At 42.2% G+C, this 20,232-nt stretch overlaps 1 protein-coding gene across 1 annotated transcript in view; it reads right to left on the reverse strand.

Annotated features, from left to right (window-relative positions):
• The window catches only part of SPATA7 (spermatogenesis associated 7), a 75,803-nt gene that overhangs the window by 39,563 nt on the left and 16,008 nt on the right, over positions 1-20,232 (reverse strand). Inside the window, exons 2-5 of the mRNA XM_054972287.1 lie at positions 17,491-17,565; positions 15,903-15,998; positions 11,569-11,616; positions 2,971-3,104 (exon numbers count right to left, since the gene is read on the reverse strand). Of these exons, the coding sequence (XP_054828262.1) occupies positions 2,971-3,104; positions 11,569-11,616; positions 15,903-15,998; positions 17,491-17,565 (353 nt within the window). The remainder of the gene's footprint in view (positions 1-2,970; positions 3,105-11,568; positions 11,617-15,902; positions 15,999-17,490; positions 17,566-20,232) is intronic.

Genomic DNA, 20,232 nt, shown 5'->3' on the forward strand with positions numbered 1-20,232 from the left:
TTTTAGTCTGATCTGGAGTGAAAGTTTTTCAGTCAGTTTGTAGATCTCTAAAAAAAAGCTTATTCTGTCTAGTTTTGAGAGTCTGTCTAAGACAGCCATTGCCTGGGTAGAAAAGCTGAGAGGATCTATGTCTGTGGATGATAGAATTATTTTGTGAATGAAGAACTGTGTGAAAAATTAGTCTTTGTGACTGGGGCCGTTTCCAGACGGCTTACCTGCCTCCAGAACGTTGCGCCATGTTGCGGGGGAAATGCGAAATATCGCGTTTTCTCGCGCGAGTTTTGCACGACGTTGCGCAAAACTCGCGTGAGAAAACATGATATTTCGCATTTCCCCGCAACATGGCGTGATGTTCCGGAGGCAGGTAAGCGGTCTGGAAACAGCCCTGGTCTATGAATATGTATTTCAGGATCATTTGAAACCATTATGAACCTATTCTGAAACCAATGTGCTTATTAATACTCTGCATCCATTATGCATATGTAATTATAAATCTGATATACTAATAGCCAAGTGACCCCCCCCCATGCAATTCCTTAAACCTACAGATTGAGTCTACTTAGGAACAAAAAAGATGTTTCAGAGTTGCAGAAAACTTAGAACCTAAAAGAAAAAAATAGGAGGGGTTTAAATATCACCCAAATTGCTTACCTCATGTCTGTACATATGCAGACCTCTGGGGGGCAACTGGACTGACTGGCCAGCTGAAAGTGACATGCTGCCATGCCACCACAGGAGCAGGGCCCATCCTGGCCACTGGCTGTATCAAAAACTGGTGGCTGACTGGCTCCCGTGACCCAGCAGTGCGTCTTGCCTTTCCCTAGAGCCATGACGAATGCAGCACCATGGCAACCACAGGCCCCTGGCAGCTCAGCAAACACAGACCCCAGAGCCACACCAAACAGAGGCTGTGCCAAATGCAGGCACTGGAGCAGTGGCAAACACAGGCCACAAAGACTGCAGGTCCCAGAGCCACGACAAACATAGGCCACAATGAATGCAGGCCCCTGAGCCAAATCAGAATGCCCCTTGCCTCTCCCCAGTGCCACAGCCAGCCATTATTCCCTTCCCCCATGAATGGATACTTGGCGGGGGGGAGCTGAAAGCAGGCATTTCCTCCTCACTGCCTCACCACCCCATAGGTCAGGAAGACAGGCAGGGGTCTGGGAGAGGGAAAGAGATAAGGAAAAGGAAGGAGGAAGAAGAGATAAGTGGTGGAGCAATGTGGGGGAGACAAGATGAGATGAGAGGGGGAAGACACGGGATGGGGGTAATGGGGGAAAGAGTGAATGGATTGAGGACAGCAACAGTGACAGAGAAAGCTGGAGAGAAGGGGAAGAGAGATGTAGAAAAAGTAGAGGATTAAGAGGGAAAGTGAGACAGAAGGGAGGGAAGAAAAGGTAAAAATGACAGAAGGAGTGGGAAGTGGGTAAGATTAGATAAGGGGTGGGGAAGACAGGAGCAAGAAAAGCCAGGGGGAAAGGTGTTTCCCCTCCCCTCAACTTCCTGCTCCTCCATGATGGCCACACCTTAGAAATGTAGGGAGGAGCCCATAACATTTCCCAATTTTCTCCCCAGTGATTCTGTAAATTCTATTTCTGGATAAGCAAAACATCTGTTTTAACAGGAATACTGGATCCCTTCTTTACCTCACAGCCACCCCCACGAGCTGACTGTTCTCTCATTCTACCATCTGTAACTAAGCCTTCCTATAATACAAGACAAACTGCAAAAACCATTTTGAAACACTAGGAAAGGCAGGGAGGAGGTATAATATAGGTTTCATAAAGGCAGCAAAACACCACAGGTGGTGTTAGTGGTGGGATTCAAATTCCAAAGGGAAGGTCCTCTTGAGGCAAAATGCCTGAGTAGAGAACATTTGAAGCTCTGTGCGTGTGGAGAAAAAAGGAATTATTGGTTGTGACCAAAGTGTGTTGCCAGGTACCCCTCACCTCCCATCGGGAGGGTGAAGCACTTACCTTGTGCTGGGCACGAGGTCTTCTTTCGCACGCGTGCTTTGTGCACACGTGCTCTGGAGCTGGCATGATGATGTTACTTCCAGAAGTATGTTACCATGCCAGCCTCGCGAGCACTCCCGCACTCCGCACAGGGCTCATTCGGCCTGTTTGGAGCCCAACTCAGCCACAAATAAAGTGTGGGAACGCTCCTGCAGGCAGTGCGACATCACTTCTGGAAGTGATGTCGCCATGCTGGTTGGGAGTGTGCACATGGCGCTGCTTCTGAGGTGCCTGCCAGTGGCAGGCAAGCTCTGGGAGCATGTCCCTTCCCACCGATCGCTGGGTGATTGGCTGACGAGGGAGCAAATCCCTGGGAGTTTGTCTGCCACCGAACGGCATCTGGGAACCCTAGACCAGAGCTTCCTGGGGTAAAAATTTAAGGCAATGTAAGGAGAAGTTATAGATCCTAGGTAGTTTGAACAAAAATGCCAAACTTGTATTCATAAGGAAAGTTTTCAGAGAGATTATACTTTGGGAGTTGGTTCCTATGTACCACCAATCCTTCCACTTCTCCCAGAAGTCATATGCAAGTTCCCTAAAGGCAATACCTGAGTTTTGGAGACCTACATGGATGAAAAAACATGCAAAATGAGTGTCTGCACTGAGTAGGGGAACACAGAGAAAACTGTCATTCTTGTCTATTCTGCCAGTGTTACTTCCATTGACAAAAGAGGCAGAGAGTGGCCATTTTTCCTCACCTTCCCCCACTAGCATAGTCATCTTTGTTGAATTTTTTTTCAATATATGCAGGTTCTCATACCATCAACATTGCCTGTCAGAGGCTCACAGGCAGCTACTTGGTCAAGAAAGATGTCAGAAAATTCTAACTCTACCAATGGCTTCCATGCACACTACAACAGGATTCTAACCATCATCATCTACTCTTCAATAACAAACTGAAAATAAGCTGTGACCAACCACAGTAAAATTTTAAAAATCCTGTTATACCCACCTTTCTATAAGTGGCTGACAGTGGTCGTCTACTCTCCCTAGAACTGGATCGGGACACATTTTTGGATGTGCTCATTTCCTTCTCACACTTTTCTATTTCCTTCTTGAGCTTCTCTCTTCGATGCTGATCTGACACTGAAGAAAATAACTGGAATAAATACACTAGGAATCTTATTTAAAATTTTTTGGAGTTAAACTACAGAGTTATGATGGGGCTCAGCTCTGCGCATGGTGAAGTGTAGGGGGATATCCCTACATTTTCCCGATATCCATTTTCTTCTACATGTGGATTTCCCTTGCCGATTAGATGAACTTGCTTTCGAAAACTGAACCATAATGACTGTTATTATTGAGAGTGGGTGTAATATTGTGGGGTTAAGATGTCAGAGTAGGATTGTAGAGACCTGAGTTTCTATTCCACCTCCACCCCCTCAGCTATGAAACCCTCTTGGGTGGCTCTTGGATTAATCGCTCACTTTGAGCCTAAACCTACCTCAGAAAGTTGTGAGAATAAAATGGAGTGAGGAGAACTGTGTATTCCATCCTGAGCTCCTTAGTGGAACAGCAGGATAATAGAAGTAGCACTCGGATTATACAATCTTAAATCAGGATTTTAATGAGCTTAATTTTAGCAAGTGGGAACATGATTTGAAACTTTTACAATTATCTTCTTACATTCTTTAAACAATTTATTCCAGGGTGTTTCAGTGGAGCTGAGACCACTGCTGAAATTTATAAGCTGTGTCTGCCTATTCCTGGATCTTCCTTTTGACAGTTCATGCACATCTCCATAACTGACCGTACGAAAAATCAAAAGCATTTAGGATGTGTCTCCTTAAACTATCCTACTGGCAATGACAGAGACTGAGGTCCCCAGAGCAAAAGTTAATGACTGATTCAGATATATTTATGCATCTCTTCTACCTCATAGCATTGGAAGTAGCTAAAAGCCTTTTCCACCATGTACATTCCTCAGAAAGATACCACAGGGAGCTGAGTTTGACTCACTCTCCCTGGCATGTTTCTATGGTGCATACATGGTATAGTGGTTAAGAGCGGCAGGACTAATCCGGGGAGCTGGGTTTGCTTCCCCACTCCTTGGATCAGTCACAGCTCTTCCAGAGCTCTCTCAGTTCCACCCTTCTCAAAAGGTGATTGTTGTGGAGATAATAATAACATACTTTGTAAACTGTTTACAATTTATGAATGTTGTTGTTGTTATTATTAAAAAAGTAATGATGTTGCCTTGCATATTACATGGTAGAAGGAGGAACACCCTCAATTTGTACCAATGTATGCTGTAATGCAAAAGATGGCCCTAGAAGTTAGACATACCATATTTTATGGAATGGTATACAAAGCTATCCCTAGATGTTGAAAACAGTAAACATATTTAGTGAACAGCAATTAAGAGACTGATGTTCAGGGAAGTAAGGGAAACGGTACATTTTAAAATACCATCACACAATATATATACTTTTTTTAAAAAAAAAAATGATGTTGACATTTCATTCCCAACGATTCAAAGCTCTCGTTTTCTTGCCCGTACTCACAAGAAATCTGATAAAATCCATTAATTAAATTGCTGCCTCGTTGACCTTTACCAGGATTTCAACTGTGCTTCAATACTCAGCAGAAGTATCAAACTTTTTTGTGGTAGCAGAAATGAAATGAGATACAATATAATCTTTATTTCTTTGAAAAATTTAAGACTGCCTCTCAGTATGTTTTATACCATTTATGTTATACCAGCCGTACTTTGCTAAGATGAAACTACATTAAGAATTATGTATACAGTTTGGCACCCGACACTGGATACCCCAGGCGAGCTTGATCTCATCAGATCTCAGCTGCTAAGCAGGGTTAGCATTGCTTAGTAACTGGATGGGAGACCTGCAATGAAGACCGGGTTGCAGAGGCAGGCAATGGAAAACTACCTCTGTTTAATATCTTGCCACGAAAACCCCACCAGGGGTTGCCATAAGTCAACTCAGACTTGAGGTCACTCTCTACAGTATACAGCTTGGCACTTTATTTTGAAAGGGAAAAGCATCTTTCAGTCTAATAGAACCATGTCAGGACTTTTGTTCAGTGCTTGTTAATGATAATTTCAGAGCGACAAAAATGCTTCTATCAGTTGTTTCTGAGAAATTAAAAAGATTTTCCTGTAAAACGAATCCAAGTGCTGAATCTTACAGTGATTCACTGATTCTGCCCTAATGTCTCTGAGGTCAATAAGGCCACACTTCTGTAAAGTGATCTGTGAATCATCTCTGTAAATGACGCCATGAATGGAAGTTAATTAAATTGCTGGTAATGCTTTGACTTCATCTCTTGCTGTTGCATTTGCAATCAGATTCATTATCTTGTTCTTAAATATATGTAGAGTATATGGAAGCAAAAGCATATGCAAAATTCCCAATGAAGCACAATTATTTTATTTACACATATTTAAAACAAGGGCTTTTATATTTGGAACTACATCAAAAAACCTGTTTCAGGTATTTCTTCACTATCTTAGATTTATATACATGCATACTAAATTTCACCCAGAAATAATCTTACAAAAAAGAATCAAATGGAACTTTAGAGCTGGCTGGGGAAAATCAGTTACTGCATTTTAATAACTGGAATCTGAAATGATAGTTAGCAAGCAAGCAGTGAAATCAGAGCCAAGCTACAAGTGATGCCTGACACAGGTTGGACACTTGTCAGCTTCCCTCAAGTTTTGATGGGAAATGTAGGCAGCTTGGCAGAATGTTGGACAAGTGACAGTTGAAAAGTCCATTGGACAGCAGTCGGAGAGCCAAACTGCAAGACCAGGATGCTTAGATTTCCCATCAAAACTTGAGGGAAGCCGACAAGTGTCCAACTAGTGTCAGGCGTCACTTGTAGTTTGGCTCTCAGTTGCTTAGAATGTGGTGGTTTCTCCCTCATTGGCAGTCTTCAAGGAGTGGCTGGACGAATACTTGTTGGGGATGCTTTAGGCTGTACTTGCATTGGGCAGGGGGTTGGACTAAATGGTCTGTAAGGCCCCTTTCAACTCTATAATTCTATGAAGCACCATGTGCGCATTTTTAAAATCATGTTTTATTTTTGTCAACTGAAATTTGAATAATCAAGAACAATCAATTACTCTCAACATATGATTTAATTTAGCTGATATGAATGGACGATGGGTACAACATACATCAACATTTTCTTATGGAAATCTTGTTCCCCTGTATAGGGAAGATTGGTACATCACAAATTCTTCCACAGGATTTGTGCAGGATTTTTTTCCACTGGACGTGTTCATATTATAGAAAGCCTTCGTGTTGCCGTAGTTTGGATAACCAGCTCATGCCTCTGAAGGAGGAGTGGGGACACAAGCCAACTGAAGTTGGCTGAAGGCACAAAATGCAATAAAGGAGGTCTGAATAGCACCTTCAAGCTGTGAACGTGATCTTTTCAGGGAAGAGCATATAATGGGGAAGCTACAGTTACAGGAAGATCAAAAAAGGTGAATGGATGCCTGTTTACCGGTGGATCAATTTCTCTTAATGTTTGCTTTCTGCCATAGCTGGAGTCTTTCATTCCCTTAATCTTTCTTATCACGATGTCCAGGCTGCACCCTGAATGTACTCAGCAGAGAAGCTGCCAAACTGAAAAGATCTTCACAGCTTGTGCAACCCAGACATGTGCATCTACACCTGTCTTCTTTGGCAGAGCTTTTGGCATGTTTCTGTCACACGTTCAGCAATCACAGAACTCCTCTGGCCCACTGGGGCTTCCAGTGATTCACAGCTCAGACACGTCAAACTTCACGGGCTATTTTGAGTCAATCAGGTTGAGCTAATCCACAAAAGCATGCTTGGTACTCTCTCTCTGGCATGGCCGCTTGCCGGCATTGCTGTTGGCTAAAATACTGGGCCAAGAACAGCTGTAGCTACAGACACCTTACATGAAAGACATGTTCACTTGTTCAGAGACTGTGCCAACCACAGTATAAGGTCTGTTGCTTAAGAAGCAGCAGTGTAACATCAATGCACAGTTTTTAAAAGTAGATCAGAATAAAGGGCAGTGGGTATCTTGCTAGTTGCTACTATATAAATTTGGCTGTAATCCTAAACACAAGTATTAGAATTAAATCCCATTTAAATGTAGAGGGACTTATTTCTGAGTAAACTTCCATAAAATTGGGCAGAAAGGCTATACTCCTAACCATATTTACTTGGGAATCCTACTGAAATCAACAGGATTTTCTTCTAGGTAAGGCATAGGATAAGGGTATAGGCTTTAATTTCATGACATATGGTTAAAAGGGACACAAAGAATTCAGTGGAGGGTGGTGGCTCACTAGATTTATCTTGCCCAGTCTCCATAACCTAATTCCAGTTACATTTGAATCAGTCCTAAGCAGTATAGAATCACAGTTCTAATCCAGAGAAGTAAGCTGTGTTAGTCAGCAGTAGCAAAATAGTAAAGAGTCCAGTAGCACCTTTAAGACTAACCAACTTTACTGTAGCATAAGCTTTCAAGAACCACAGTTCTCTTCGTTAGATGCATTGACAAAAAGAACTGTGGTTCTTGAAAGCTTATGCTACAGTAAAGTTGGTTAGTCTTAAAGGTGCTACTGGACTCTTTACTATTTTACAGTTCTAATGTCACATTTCTTTTAAAGTACAGCTTGGAGAAAATCTTTGAGCCATGCCCTGTCCTAGCAGCTTAAGGTTTGCTCAAAGCACTCCTGAGTAGACATGGGCACGAACAGCATTACGAACGTAAAAAAGCCCACGAAAAGCCTGTTTGGCTGTTGACAAACAGGGTGTTCGTGAGGCCCCATTCCAAACAAACAGGTAGTCGTTGGAAGCCTCGTTCGTTGCTGTTTGTCAAGCCAGACAGTCTGGCACCTGCAATCAATTCCTATGGCAACTCAGGCAGGGATTGTCTGAACTCCTGCTGTTTCCCTGGAAACCCAGAATCAAAGAGGAGTTATCGGGGGCTTCCCTTACGAGTGGCTGAGTGTCGGCTGCCCCTCTCCTGGTGCGAGAGGGATGGGGAGAATCTCCCCGCCCCTCTTAGCACTGGGAGAGCTGGCACCGCATGGCTTCTTCTGCCCAGTGCAAGAGGGACAGGGAGAATCTCCCTGCCCCGCTCGCACGGGACAGGAGCAGTCCCAGGGCACCAGCCCTGCCGGGTGTGAGCGGGACAGGGAGAATCTCCCTGCCCCGCTCACACGGGGCAGGAGCAGCTCCTGGGTGCCGGCCCTTCTGGGTGCGAGCAAGACAGGGAGATTCTCCCTGCCCTGCTCACAAGGGGCAGGAGCAGCCCCGGGGTGCTGGCCCTGCCGAGAGCAAGCGGGACAGGGAGAATCTCCCAGCTCTGCTCGCACTGGGCAGAAGAAGCCTGGCAGTGCTGGAGTGGGGGCTGGGGTTGTTTAAAGGGCCCTGCCACTTGCAAGTGGCAGGTCAAGGCCCTTTAAAATATCAGCTGGCAGGCGGCAGGGGGGAATCCAGGTAAGTGGATTAGAGGGGAGGGGGGCTAAGTGGGCTGGGGGTGGGGGGCTGCAGCCCCCACGAACAACGAACATGTTCGTGACAGCATCATGTTCTTCAATGCTTGTTGTTTGTGGACGGCAACGAACCACGAACAGCATGTTCATTTTTTCCGTGTTCGTGCCCAAGTCTACTCCTGAGTACTTCCACAGTCCTCTTTCTTACCAGCATTAACTAAACTTGCATTCACATCTAGGACTGCCAGTAATTTAACAGTTGGAAATGTTGCTTCAGGTGTACTGAAGCTCAGGTCAGAAGTATGATTTAAATTATTGGAGGGGGAGTGATTATTTAAAGTAAAATATGAATTGAAAGAAAACCATACAGTCCGGTGGATCTGACATCCAATGCAGCACCAACCCAGCTGACATATTCCAGTTAGTCTTTTGCTGCAAATGGTTTTGGGGCATCTTAAAGACCAATGGACATTTCATGTCATAAACTTTTATGAACTAGAACCCACTTCATCAGTTGGTAAATGACTACAAAAGATTGCAAAAACTGGGTCCAAATGTCTATCACATGCAAAAGCTGTAGTCTGTGATGCTTGTACACAAAGCTCAAAAACATACGAGGTACATTGCCAATAACAAATATTACAGTCTTCCTAATTTTAATTTAACACTTGTTGTATTACATTAAGTAAACTGAACAATATACACAGAAACCAAATCATTAAGTAACATAAACAATAACATCAGTTACCAAGCAAATCAGTTATATGTAGCCTTATTATCTGATGTTAAAAGCAGCAAATACTGAAATTACTTAGAGAACAATATGCTATTTGAACATGCTTTTGTTCTCACTTGCTTCCTTTACTTTTGTTCTTCTTAGATACACTCCTTTTGTTATGGCTCACTAAGATGTTCTTCCATTCTGTATGGATAAATATGGTTCCTTCGATAGAGACAGATCAAGATGGGTAGCCATGTTAGTCCATCTGTAGCAGCAGAAAAGAGCAAGAGTCCAATTTGTGGCAGAGTATGAGCTTTTATGAGTCACAGCTCACTTCTTCAGAGGTGAAAGTTCTTCGTCTTTCGTGAGCTGTGACTCATGAAAGTTTATACCCTACTACAAATTTTGTTAGCCTTATAGGTGCTACTGGACTCTTGCTCTTTTCTACTGCTACTGACTAACACAGCTACCCATTTTGATCGAAGATGTTCTATATGTTTTAAATATAGTTCATTGATAAACAGAATTTTAGCACGGCTCAAAATCATGCCAAAAAATAGTACAAAGTATAGTACACTTTCTTATTTTTACAGATTGAGCAAAATTAATAGCAAAAACAAAGATGGCCAGTTTCCATGCAATTTTACATAAGAAATGCTCAGAGAAAAACAGAGCTGGGGCATCCAAGAGAAATGCAAGCTTTCTTCACTATTAATCAAGAACATTCCTGCTGGAGAACATCATTAGTCTGCCTAGACTAGCTTCCTGTCTCATACAGTGGCCACCCTGTGTAAAGGTTAACACTTTGCCATTCTCCTCTAATACATTTCCTTTATTGTCAAATATATCACAAGAGTCAGTAAGAGGCCAAGGAAGACGTGCCTGGGCTCTCTCTGCTAGACTGTAGAGATGCCCAGTGTGGGAGAAAAAGGATACAAGGTGAGTTTAACCTTCTCTCAGTACTAAGGCCCCAAAAACTCTTTACAAAGGAGCCTGGAGAGTGACCTGTTTCAGGGGTCCAATCTGGAAACCTCAGTTTCTGACAGGAGATATAAAAACCCTTAGAGCAATTTGAGGAAGACCTATGCCTTTTAGTTTTCAAGTAGCTGTCCCTTTGAGAAAAGGGAAAGAATGGCTTTGCCTGCCCAGGAGAAGATTGTTTCAGCTGCCCTATTATCACTTCAAGACATGTACTCATGCTGCACCTAATTCCAATGGACATCCAGAAATAGCTACCAAAACAATGAAGCCTTATCTTGAACACACATATGGCATGAGCAGGAGGAATGTCCCTGTTAATTTGACAAGCTGATCATCACGTTTTCCCTTGACTGATGCACCTTCTTTGTAATCCTGAACAGAGAGACTCTCTACACAAGACATCTTACATAAGGACACTCAAGTGTAGGGAGACGCAACGTTAGCTGGAAAGCGTAGTTTAAAAAGACAGAGATAAAGGCTCTGTCAATTTCACCTCTCTACATGAGGGTAGTTTAAAAAGACAGAAGCAGTGGAGATGGTTTCTCAGAGGGTGTGTTAATTTCAGAGCCTTTGACAGAGCCTTTGGGGAGGTGAAGATGAAATTAACAAACCCTCTTAAAATGAAATTAAGAAACCCTACCTCCATGATACTGGTGTGTGGGATGTATTATGGTGAACCATCTCATGCTGCATTTTAGATTATGGTTTTAACTTTTGTATTGGAATGATGAAATTGCGTGTTTTATCTTTTATTATGTATTGTTGTTTTAATTTATTGTATTACTGTGTAGTGTTACTTGTAACCCACCCCGAGCCTGCTTGCAGGGAGTGCGGGCAAGAAATCTAATGAATTAAACTAAATTAAACAAGATGAACTTCCTCTGATGCTTCAAAGAAGTTATTACAAGTGAACTTGGGTAGGGAGGGAGTTCTGGGAAAAGGTGCCACCATAGGAAACGCCCTCTCTAGTAACCATGTGCTTAGTTTCCAAAAGCAGAGGCAATGAAGTAAAGACTTTGGATATAAATCTGAACTGACAAGCATGTATGCCTAGGAAATTGTTTCGGCTGCCCTGTTATCACAGCAAGAAGTTCTTAAGCCCATCTGTGGGGAGGGCGGGGTATAAAACAAATCAAATCAATTAATTAATAAAGATGCACTGGTTCCATATGAATTAGACATTAATGGAGAAAACTGGGAGATGAAAACTAAAAAGAAATTTGATGGGTATCATAAAATGAAGAAAAATTCATTTTGGTGGTAGTGGAAGACTACGCTCTATAGGGAAGAAATAGCACTAGGTGTCAAGCTAGAACTATGAAATTCAGGATAGTTAATTGCTAAGAAGTAACAGCATACTTCTATGGAAGTTTATATAGGACAGACACCTAAGAAATACTTACGTTGTATGCTGTTTAGCCTGCTTTTGGGTACCGAACAGTCTACAGCAGCTGAAAGCAGACAATGTAAAAAGTAAAACGTGAGTGAATGAACCTGTTTAAAATTTGCAATTGTCTTGGCTAGCAGTAGGATAAATTTCCATAAAAGCAACTCTTTAGAAAACAAAAGCTTCTGTAACTGAAATGCCTGACGACATTTTAAAATACTATATGGTTGTAACCTGCTCTGAGCCCACTTGTGGGGTGAGCAGATTATAAATCTAAATAAATGAATAAAATATATATTCACTAGCAAATATATTGCTTATATGGATTCAAGCACATTTTAGAGATTTTTTAAAAAAAATTAAGGCTGGTGTTTACACTGTTTATAAATGAAAACTACCCTGTACTTTTGCATATACGTATAGAAAATAATTCAGTTAAAGCACAGGGGAACCTGTAACTTCAGCTCTGGATATATTGCTCTTTGACGTAACAATACTCAATAAGGCATTTTTTTTTTGCCTTGTTCAAGGTTTTACTGACTCTGAATATTCCTATATATAAAGCAGCTGCTGAGAACGTGGGCACTGATGCAGGGAAGAGAAGGGACATCAGATTGACCATATCAGCATATTCGAATGATACATGCATGTCTTATGCATCTAGTTTCCAATTCTCATCCTCAGGCAGCCCCATCTGAAATGATGAGATGCTTTTATAGTCTGTTTATCAAGCAAGGCATTTAAATATGGATAATTCTGGCACCCAAAGCGGCAATGAAAAATACAGAACCCTGCTCTCCTCCCAGTAAGAAGGTAATATGAGCAATGAGTCGCTTGGAAAATGGAGCATTGCAGACCGGGAGAAAAGCTCCATTCTGACCCCAATCCAGCACAGAGAGATGTTCATGGACCCAATGACTTTGGCGCACCCAGTAGGCACGCAACATCCTACCACTTTTCCCCTAGCCCTCAGCCCAATGAGAGGCAACCAGCTGCACAGAATATAAATGACACGTGTGAATTCAGCACATTCTATGTTAATTCAGATGTTTGGTAGGTGTGTGATCTAAGGTCTTGTGGGAAAAGTCAGCTAACGTGTTTTACAACTTTTCGAGCCTAGTCAGCAATTAGTTTTTCCTAGAGCATCAGTCTGAGAGCGAAGTGAGGAACGGTAGGCCAGTGACTCGTCCTCACTTTCTAAAGTGGATTCTTAACAAGTTCTGATGACACAGATGCCAATTTTCCTCCCATTTATTTTTGTCTCTTAGTTTGGTAATTGAAAGAGGGGGAAGAGGTCAGCGGGCATTGGAGTATGGATTTAGGATTGCCAACTCTGGGTTGGGAAATTCCAGGAGTATTAGGGGGTGCAGCCTGTAGAGGGCAAGATTTGGGAAAGGGAAGGACCTCAGTGAGGTATAATACCAAAGAGCCCACCCTCCAAAGTAGTCATTTTATCCAGGTGAAGTAGCCTCTGTCATCTGGGAGATCTGCAGGCCCTTCCCAGAGGCTGGCAACCCTAGATGGATTTAGTCAGTTACTGACTCCTACCTTAGACTTCCTGCACTGGCATTCTCTATATGGAAGATCGTTCAATCAGCTTCCTCTGCCATCCAGGCAGGCATCGTCTCTCCCAGAATGCTCACCCAGTGAAGGAAAGGGTTCAGGATATATTGCAAGCAGCAAACTGAAAACGCCTGCGTTCTTTAGGACCTTCCTCCTCTCGCTTCTCAGTGCAAATAGCCTTTTTTCTCAGTGCCTGGACATCGCCTTCAATAACAGCTGCAGTCAACGTAGTAGTCCTTCTGACCCTTTTGTATTTGAATTTTTGGTATCTCCCTCTTGAACTAGGAAGGAGCACTTTTGTAGCAAACCCCAGCTTGCTGTTACTTCAAAGCTGGTCCGTGTTGGTCCTGCAAACTAGACTGTACGTTGGGAGCTAGAGAAAGCGCGAGTCATAGCTTCCTGACTCAAATCTAAGAGTGAGTTACAACTTGGCACAAAAGAGGAACCAGCTAATTAGATCATGGCACACCAGCAGAAGGGAAAGAGGGGAAGGACACAAGCAGGAGGGTCCCCATGGCGCTTTCATACAGCAGCAAAGCATGACTTGGCATTACATCTAACCCAGGCCAATGTTTGCTTATGTTCATCAAAAGCCTGGAATTAAGCAAGAGCCACGAAGCATGCAGAGGGATGGTGAACTGTAAAGAACCAACAAAACCGTCTGCTGAATTATTTTACAACGATGCTGAATGAGCTGTAAAAATCTTGTATGCTTAAGCATCAAAGGTGTTTGGTCCAGTTTGGTAGACTTGGATATAGAAAACAGGGTTGAAATTCATGCTTAAAGTGAACTTATTGACTGGTCTTGGGTAAGTCCCTATTTCTCAGCTTCTATTCTCAGTCTGTAAAAAAAGAGTAATGTTGACCTACTACAGAGAAGCTGTTGTGTGAGCAAAAGTGATTTTAGGACCATAAAGCATCTGGACTCATAAATGTGCAGCATTTAATAACAACAGCAATGTGTGCTACTATTTTAATCCAGTCATGTTTTAAAAAGTAGAAATGTGGCATATTTGATCATACAACTTACATAAAAGCAGAGTGCCCAGGGGCTAGGAGCTGTGGCTCAGAAGTAGATCAGCTGCTTGGTATGCAGAAGGTCCCAAGTTCAATCCCCAATGTCTCCAGTTAAAGGAATCAGATAGTAGGTGATGTGAAAAACCTCTAGCTGAGACCCTAGAGAGCAGCTGCCAGTAAGAGTAGACAACGCCAATCTTGATGGACCAAAAGGTCTGATTCAGTATAAGGCTGTTTTGGGTGTTCATGTGCTTAAAGGCTGTCATAAATTTGTAAAACAGGCAGAAGCAGGAGGTTTACAAAGTTAATGGATGTAAATTATGTGGAAAATAAACTGATTTGGATACTAGTTTGGAGTGACTGGCTAAAACTAGTAACCTGAATGGAATTATTACAAAGCTGAATTTTATCTTACTGGAGAATTCATTAAGGGCAGCATAGAGGGAGATTTATGAATAAGCCTGCATGGTATATGTAGTAGTCAGAGTGCTGGGCTAGGATGGGGAAGACCCAGGTTCAAATCCCAACTCTTGTTATGGAAATTCACTAGGTGACCTCAGAGAGAGACCTTTTTTACTGTCCATGTAGCTTAAACTGCTACAAGACTTGTTTTCCTTTCGCTCTTACTTATAAGAGTGAGAGCTGGAACCTCTTCATAACAGATTATAAACCGAGACAATTTTTTTTATATAGAATCACCTACTGCGATCGAGCAGATTGAAAATGAGAAAGTACTGAGGAAAGTTTTTTAAAATATATATATAATTAATGCTAGCAAATTTGTGCCAGATATTAATTAGGATACAGCGCGGTCTTTGGAGCTGTGCAAGAATGAATCACCAACCCAAGAAATGGCAAATGATGTGGTTTAATGATATCATATCTTTAGCCTGACATATTGTACAAGCTGTGTTCAGTCTAGCACTTTATTTTTGCTTTGATTTTTGTGGGGGGGGGGGAGGGAATATATCCTCAAAATTCATAAATATAAGAACCACTGATTCAGTTTAGTATTTCAAATGCTGGCAAGGGTAAGTGTTGGCACTTTAATCTCTGAAATGACACATTTTAAATGTCAGTGATTATTTTTAATCTCTCATTTTTAAAGCAAAACTATGCTCTTGGATATCTGTGGATATGGGAGAACAGGGAAAGGAAGCTAAACTTTCAGTCCATACACAATACTGCACAATATTGCACGTGTAGCACACAGGAGACTCTACTGTGGCACTGTCTCATACTTAGGATTTAATTTACAGTATACTCGTCTGAAAGGTTAGCCCCCACTTCCACTTAGCAACCCTACCCACGATAGGGCTGCCACCCTTACCCCTTACTTTCAAATCAGGGGACAGGGATGGGCCAGCAGAGGGAGAGTGTTTGTGTGTGAGCGTGCCAGTCCTCCTTCTTTGTGCATGCACTCTACGGGCCTTTTGCCAACATCATTTCTGGTTTAAAACAGAAGCAATGAGGCTCAGCAGGGCCAAAATGGACCAAAACACAGTGCTGGAATGCCCCCAGAGCACATGCACACCATTTTGCCCTATGCTCTGAAAGCTCCAGCCAGCCTTCCGATATCCACCCCCCAACAAGCCAGGGGAGCAGGTGTAGAAGCCAGCCAATGAGGCATGGGATCCCCCACGCTGAGCAGGGGGCTGGCAACCTTAATTCAAGAGGAGGTCCTCAGGATCTTTCTGCATGTTCACTCTAGAAAACACACACAAACAATAACACTAGGAATGCACAGAGTGCATATATGTACATTTTTACCTTTGGCTGAAAGGATTTTATTGTAGTGAACAGCCATGTGATCCCTGATCAGGTACTGGTTACTTAGTCTGCGGGAGGAGGAGTCAATGCAGAAAGCTGCAAAAGTAAAATACATATTATCATTATAAAGCTAACAGTATTGGCCTGCAGCAGCAGAACAAGCAAAAACAGGAATTACAAGGGGGTACTGAAAAGAGCGCAAAGAGTAGGAAGTTGTCCTGAACAAAACGCACCAAAATAATTAAGCAGTATAAAGAGAATAAAATGTAAGACTTTTGGTACGTCTTCCGTTCACGCCACTTAGGCTTGCGGAGGACAGTATCACAACAGCAATGAAAACAGCACTGTTAAGGATTTGGTGCAGAGGCAACATTCAGAGCTCCAACAGAAAACTGTTCCCAATCATGGAGTATTTGATGAAGTGTCTGCTTCTTATAAAACAAGGAGGCCATCTTTGTGAATCTCACCTAAGACATGTCTTAATTTTTAAACACTTAACTTAAATAGCATTTAATGCTTAATTCAGTTCAGAGTAATTCTTTCACTGATACCCCCTGTGTTTCAGACATTAGAAAGCTTTAACTGTGGTCACCAGGACCTTGGAATCCGAATGGTAAGCAGATGGATACCAGCTCTCCTCCAGTGTTCCACAGAAGTAACTACAGATCCTCTCAAAAGCCACCATCACTTCAGAGTTCATCACTAAACATTCTACCTGTTTCCAGACCATGACAACATGTTCTGCAGAGTCCACAAAGTGCTGTGACCAGCCTCAGCAGGCAGCAGAAAAGTTACTGAAATGTGTCAACAGACACATTAAATAACTATACCGAACAAAATAAACACATACACTGGACACAGTTCTTCAGCTTTCAAGCCATGAATGAGCAAAGCAGTAATTACAGAGCCATTTGACTGACACTGTGAGATGTCTACCTCTGAACAGCTGAAGTAGCAAAACACAGCCTTGCAGATGACACTCAGATGAGATCCTCAAAACAACTACTCCAGAATAGCCCCATTATGAAGTCAATGTGACCACCTTGGAGGAAAGAGGCCAAAGGACTGCAACCTAGAAATGCTGTTAACACATTTTATGACAACCAGGACTGAAAACACTGATCACCTAACTGGTAAGATTCGCTTTGACCACATTACACCTGTCTTAACACAGCTTCACTGGCTCTCAATTAGTTTCTGGATCCTATTTAAAATGCTGGGTATGATCTTTAAAACCCTGAATGGTTTGGGACCACCATACCTGATTTTTTCCTGCTCAAACATGAGCCTATCTGTACATGTTTGTCATCTAATGAGGCCCAGAGGTTTGACAGGTGGCCATATATGTCATCAGTTATCGTATGCATTTTGATATATTTATATAACTGGTGAATGTATTCATATTTTGGAAGTAAGACAGTTACTGGATTAAAGGTTTTTACTTGACTTAACATCCCTGTACTGAACAATATTAACTGAGGTCTTATAACAATAACATACATTATTTTTGTAGTCCACAAAATGAATAGTTTAGTGTGGAGCTATTTTATAAAATCTGTTTATCTCACATACAATGCAAATTACTTACCATTACTTTTAGTACTTAAATGTCCTTTGAATGGGCTTGCAGGTCCGTGCCTAGGAATGGCTTGGTACTCGATCACTTTAATAATAATAAAAAAAAATTAAGTAATTAAAAAGGAAACAAATACAGCTTTCAACAAATGTGGCAAACCAGGACATTGGTCTTTAAAATCAATTCTATTTTTATTATGGTTACCTAATTGTGAGAAACATGAGTTTGTAGAAAGATCAAGTTACATGAGGGACCACTTTAATTTAACGCTAATATACCCACAGAACAGAACAGATGAATATGTAGGAATCTCTTCTGCTAATATAGCTGCTTTCACAAATTGCTGGCAGGTACTAACAAGAATAAGAGGCCTCAAATTACTATAAAAACACTTATCTGGCAGGGTCAGACCTAATCTGTCTCACTGGGCTACCTGAAGGCCAAATTTTTATGTTTATTTAAGAACATTTTTATCCCACACTTCTGCTACGGAGTTCAGGGCAGCATGCACTGGTCTCCCCATTTTCATTTTATCCTCACAACTCAGTGATGTTAGGGCGAAGTGTAGGGCTGCCAGGTCCCCTCCCCTGCTGTGGTTAAAGACCTCCTGCTGGCAATTCTTTCTTCCCCCACTGCTCCAAATGGTGGCAGGAGAAAAATAATGGGGTTGTATGTGACACAACGTCACTTCCAGCAATGCCTAGACTGATGTGACATTACATCTGGTCCTCCTGGAAGTGACGTCATGCCACACACAATGTGGTGCCCTCCATCTCCCCACCCCACCTCCATCTCCCTCACCTAGAGAAGGTGACACAGCCCCAAGGTCAAGTGAGGGCTTAAACATGGTTCTTCCAAAAGCTCTAACCACTATATCAAACTGGTTCTCCATCTGCCCCAACTCCCTTCTCTAGACTTCAGCTCCAGTCCAATTCTACCTTTGAGATGCACTTTATGCTTTGTAGATGCTATCTGTAGCAGGGAAGAAAGAACATGTCTTCCTATCCTACCCATCATACACATCTATGGAAGCCTCCAGGCCTGCCAGAGGTCCACACATTGACATACAGGTTGCAAAAGGACTAGGCATGTAAAATCCAATGGATTTGATGGGCTTGAACTGAAACACATATAGAATATGGATATTATTCACACAGGCCCCACAGTCACACATGGAATTTTTGGCATATAAAACACCATACCATTAAACCTCACAGCTGATAACTACTGTTAATATCTTATCCTGTGGATGAAACATATATAAATGCTCTAAGCACTTTTAAAACCCATACCTTATACTGAATATTGTGAAGGTATAAAACAATATAGGTTCCCACTATTTGTTTCTTGTTATGCTTTAAAATGGGTGAACCTGGAGAAAAATGATTTGGGCCAATTTCAAGCACAGGATTAGAGCCAGACTAAATTGGCAATTTCCATCAATTTCCATCTTTCCTGCTGCAGACTGCTCCTCATGTCATTCCTCGAAATCAGTAATGTGCAGTGAGATGGGGAGGCAGGAAATTTCTGCTGATGGAAAATTCTGTCTGTATCCAGCCCAGAGTTCATAAAGTCAGCCTAAAGACAAAACAAAACAAAACAAACAAAAAAAGAGATTCTAAGGGTCAGGAGAAATCAAGCTAAAGAGGTAGATTTTGAGAGCTGTAATTTAGAGGGGCCATGACTGATTGGTCAAGATCTGGGATGAAGTACCAATTCTAAATTATAGAAACAAGAGGGAAACAGAGACCATGGGTTAGATGAATGCATTTCCCCCTGTTATTTTGTTACCACTTACCACAAATCATCTCATGGCTTTTGTGTACGCTACTTAAAAATTATTTTCGTATATATTATTAATGTTTTTAAAGATCTTCAATTAAAAAAATTAACCTTGCTGAATCAGCTCCTTGGACTATGAAGTTTTGTTTTAAACCTCACATTTAAATCCGCCCCAGTGTCTTGTAATTGTGAGCCCTACAGGAAACCTCTGATGTTACAAAGATAAGGCCGGGTAGAGGCAGACGAGAAGGAAAATGAGACTTCTACCAGGTGGCAGCAATAAAGGCCATTGATATACGCTACTGTCTAATCACAACAGGCGAAATTAAACCAAAAGTCTTTGTTCAAGAACAACTTCACATATAAATCATTTAAAAAATAAGGTTTAGAAACAAAAATTAAGTGCCCATTTTTACAAATGGTCCGGTTTAAAACAAAATCTGAGTTTATAAACTTGCATTTATAACCTTAAAAAGCTGAATACATAAAGCCAAATACATGAATTGTCAAATGGCCTTCTTTTCAAAGAAAGCTCTGGCCTTCGTCAAGGCCAGGAGAACGTCCCTTAGGTCGGGGACCACCAGCAACTGCTGGTCTGCAGAACACAGAGCCTTCTGAGGGACAGATGGGGAGAGGCAGTCCCACAGGTACGCTAGTCCTAGTTCATAAAGAGCTTTAAATCCAGAACCAGAGCTCAACTGGAAGCCAGTGCAGCTCGCACAGCACCAGATGGATATGTGCCCTAAGTAGTGTCCCCATGAGGAGATGTGTCACTGCATTCTGGACCAGCTGCAATTTCCAGGTCAGGCCTAATGTAGAGCAAGTTACAGTAATCCAGTCTGGAGGTGGCTGTTGTATGGATCACCATAGCTATGTCTTGGAGGGAAAGGCAGGGGGAAAGCTGATTGGCCGGCGAAGACAAAATAAATGCAGACCTGGAAACTGCTGCCACCTGGGCCTCCATAGAAAGGG

This window comes from Eublepharis macularius, chromosome 2, assembly GCF_028583425.1.
Source record: "Eublepharis macularius isolate TG4126 chromosome 2, MPM_Emac_v1.0, whole genome shotgun sequence".
Taxonomy (NCBI): domain Eukaryota; kingdom Metazoa; phylum Chordata; class Lepidosauria; order Squamata; family Eublepharidae; genus Eublepharis; species Eublepharis macularius.